Source organism: Galeopterus variegatus, unplaced genomic scaffold, assembly GCF_000696425.1.
Source record: "Galeopterus variegatus unplaced genomic scaffold, G_variegatus-3.0.2 Scaffold3274, whole genome shotgun sequence".
In the NCBI taxonomy this organism is placed as follows: domain Eukaryota; kingdom Metazoa; phylum Chordata; class Mammalia; order Dermoptera; family Cynocephalidae; genus Galeopterus; species Galeopterus variegatus.
Window position 1 is genome coordinate 155,115 of NW_007729385.1, and position 3,420 is coordinate 158,534.

The 3,420-nt window shown below is 61.8% G+C and overlaps 1 protein-coding gene across 1 annotated transcript; it reads left to right on the forward strand.

Moving 5' to 3' along the window:
- The first annotated feature begins 7 nt into the window (after window positions 1–7).
- CDK5R2 (cyclin-dependent kinase 5, regulatory subunit 2 (p39)) lies at window positions 8–1,746 on the forward strand. Its single transcript, XM_008584493.1, has one exon. It carries the CDS (start codon window positions 324–326, stop codon window positions 609–611), a length of 288 nt encoding a protein of 95 aa, XP_008582715.1. The 5' UTR covers window positions 8–323; the 3' UTR covers window positions 612–1,746.
- The last annotated feature ends 1,674 nt before the right edge of the window (window positions 1,747–3,420 follow it).

Below are 3,420 nucleotides of genomic sequence, written 5' to 3' on the forward strand. Positions count from 1 at the left end.
CGGCGCGGCAGGTGCCCGGCGGCTCGCCGCGGAGGGTCATCGTGCAGGCGTCCACCGGCGAGCTGCTGCGCTGCCTGGGCGACTTCGTGTGCCGACGCTGCTACCGCCTCAAGGAGCTGAGCCCCGGCGAGCTGGTGGGCTGGTTCCGCGGCGTGGACCGCTCGCTGCTGCTGCAGGGCTGGCAAGACCAGGCCTTCATCACGCCCGCCAACCTGGTGTTCGTGTACCTGCTGTGCCGAGAGTCGCTGCGCGGGGACGAGCTGGCGTCGGCCGCCGAGCTGCAGGCCGCCTTCCTCACCTGCCTCTACCTCGCCTACTCCTACATGGGCAACGAGATCTCCTACCCTCTCAAGCCCTTCCTCGTGGAGCCCGACAAGGAGCGCTTCTGGCAGCGCTGCCTGCGCCTCATCCAGCGGCTCAGCCCTCAGATGCTGCGGCTCAACGCCGACCCCCACTTCTTCACGCAGGTCTTTCAAGACCTCAAGAACGAGGGCGAGGCCGCCGCCGGCGCCGGGGCTCCACCAAACGGGAGCGCGCCTGCCGCCTCCTCGGCCGCCAGGGACAGCGGCGCGGCCGGAGCCAAGCACTGGACTATGAACCTGGACCGCTAGGGACACCCAGGGGCCGCGTCCGCCCCCATCCCCAGCCCGCGACACACACTCGGACCCCCCGGGACCATCAAGCCACCGCCGCTCCACGCCCTGGCCCGGCCGAGGAGGAGCCGCCCCTGCCCCGCAGGGGAAGGCGGAGGCCAGGACACCAAGAGGCCGCAGCTTCTGAATTTGCTGGGCGTGAGGTGGGGATGGGGGATGAGTGAGGGAAGGGCACCCCCGACCGCACCCTGTCCATCTGTCTGCGCCCCATCTCTCCATTTCTGCCTGGGTCTCCCTCTTCCCTGCTGTGCGTGTCTGTAAGTCCATCTCCCCTTGGTTTTGTCCTTTTCCTCCCCTCCTTTCTGTGTCCTCATCTTTCCTCCCTTCTCTCTCTCTGCCTCTCCATTTTCCGGTCCTTGGTTGTGTGTTTCCATCTCCATCTTACCCCTTGCCTGACCGTATCCTGTTGCCCCCGTTTCTCCTTCTGCACCTGTGTCCCCATCTCCCCTTGTTCTCTCTTCCCTTGCTTCTGTCATGTGTCAGCATCTTCCCTCCTGTCTGCCTCCCCCCTCTGCTTGTGTCAGACTACATGTCTTCCCCTGACTGAGTCCTCACACCCCTCTCCCCAGACCTTGAGTCGACTGAGGTGTGATGAGAAGCCGCAGCCCCAGGAGCCCAGACAGTCACCAGGATGGTCCCCTCCCCACCCCTACCGCCTCTCGCCACCTTTTCCAACGTGTTACGTGCTGGGAGTTGGGGGAGGGGGCTGCCGGTTTCATTCAGGGGGCTGAAATTGGGGGGCAATATCAACCTGGGAGACCACCCGGCAGCGGTGCCTCTGCGGACAGGTGGAAGGCGAAAGAAAACTGTTCTTACTCCGGGGAGGGGCGCCCTTATCCTTATGGGTTTTTTCTCTCCCACCCCCCCTTTTTAATTTATTTGGTTGTTTCTGGAGGGAGGGGGGAGGGGGGCCGGGACCTGTCCGAGGTGCTGAGCTGGGGCGGGACCAGAATCCTCCCAGGAGAGTGCTTGGGACTGGGTTGGGCCTGGGGCCGTGTCCAAGGTGCCAATGAAGCAGGCCAACGGCGCGGGCCGCACTGTCTGTCTGTCCGACTGTCCCGGAGAGTACTATAAAGCGCTGGAAGCGCCTGCAGATGGTTTTGCGCCGGCCTTTTTTGGGGCCCTGGGAGGGAGGGAGCATGGGAATGGAAGTGGAACTGTCATGGGCAGGGCAGGAGGGCAAGAGATGGGGGTCTAATGGGAAGATCGAGTTCCTGAGACCTGCTACCCCACCCCCCGCCACTGGCTTCCATTTTACAGAGAGTAGAGGCTGGCCGGTGGATTACCTGGGAGAGCAACGTGCTAATAACGCCAAGGTCAAGAGTTCAGATCCCCGTAGGTACCCACCAGCCACCAGGAAAATAGTAATAATAAACCGTGAATGGATTAGAGAGTAAAGTGAGGTAGTCAAGATTTGAGGCCTGGTGAAAAAGCTGAATCCCCACACCCCCACCCCGTCTCCATCTTGCCTGACCAAGGCCACTTAGTGACTGAGTGATGAGGACAACACAAGTTGTTCCCCTTCTATGATGTGACTAGTTGAGGCAGAACTAGCTAGTCATTATTGCTGCTTTTCTTTTCCTCCTCCGTCTCTCCCCACCATATAACCGATGCAGTCAGGCCTGATTAAATCTGTGTTCACCCCTCTCAGGTGGGGCCTGCTTGCCACACTCAGCATCCCATGCCTCCCCCCCACTGGGCTGCTTAGAGGCTGCTTCAGTCGCACGACCACCCAGGGCAATCCTGGGGGCCCATCCCTGCTTAAGACTCGGACCCTGGCCCTTCGTCGCCAGTTAGGCGCGGACACAGGCAGCTGGGGAGACGTAAGCCATTCTCCAGGGTTGAGAGAAGAAAAGCTATTTAGCTCGAGATCCCTGCCCAGTCCCCGTTGCCTTCTTAGGCACATGGCTAAGAGCCCGTTCACTGTTTCATTGGCCCAAGGAGGTCTGGCTTCAGCAGAGCGCTCGCGGCTCCGACCCTGGTCGCCGCCGTGGCCGAGAGGATCCAGAGGACCGGGCGCGGCCGGCAAAGGCAAGGCCCAGGCTCGCTGTCCGTGGTGCTGACAGGCGCGCTCGGGCAGGGTGGGGGCTTGTAGGGACAGGAAGAGCTGCGCACTCCGCCTCAACTAGGTCTTCAGGATAATTTGAGAATAGGGTGTGAGCTGTCCTGGCGGCGAGTTACAGAAGTCTAGCCCGAGAACCCAGGAATGTCGGCTCCGACTTGCCCTCCTGGGAGCACAGGACTCAACTCTCTCCCGGCCCCAGCCCAGCACCCTTGCACTGGTCCTGGAGCCGGAAATCCCCAGTCCAGATTTGTGAATCGAGTTCCCGGGGGGAGGGGGAGAGCAGGCGGAAGGGAAGGCGGGAGCAGCTGCCCATTGGCTGGAATTTGGCGCAGTCAGCGCGGTGCCGTCATCTCTCTTGGTTTGGGAGGAGGGAAGGAGGATCACTCGGGTCACCCCGCGGCTGTCGCCATAGCAACCAGACTGAGCGGGCGGGGCCGCCTCTCCACTCTCTCACCTTTGGCTGGGGAAACAATCCCGGTCTGCCTTATTTGGAACTAGTTACCGAGACAAGCTACCTGATTGGAGTTTCTGAGTTGGAGGAGCCTAAAAGGAGTGGGAAAGAGACCCAAGAGCCTACAGACAGCCCCAAATATTCTGCCCCTAAGAGGTCTCTGGATACATTCCCCAAACCCACAGACACACACACACACATTCCCCAACCCCCCCCCCCCCCCCCCCCCCCCCCCCCCCCCCCCCCCACCA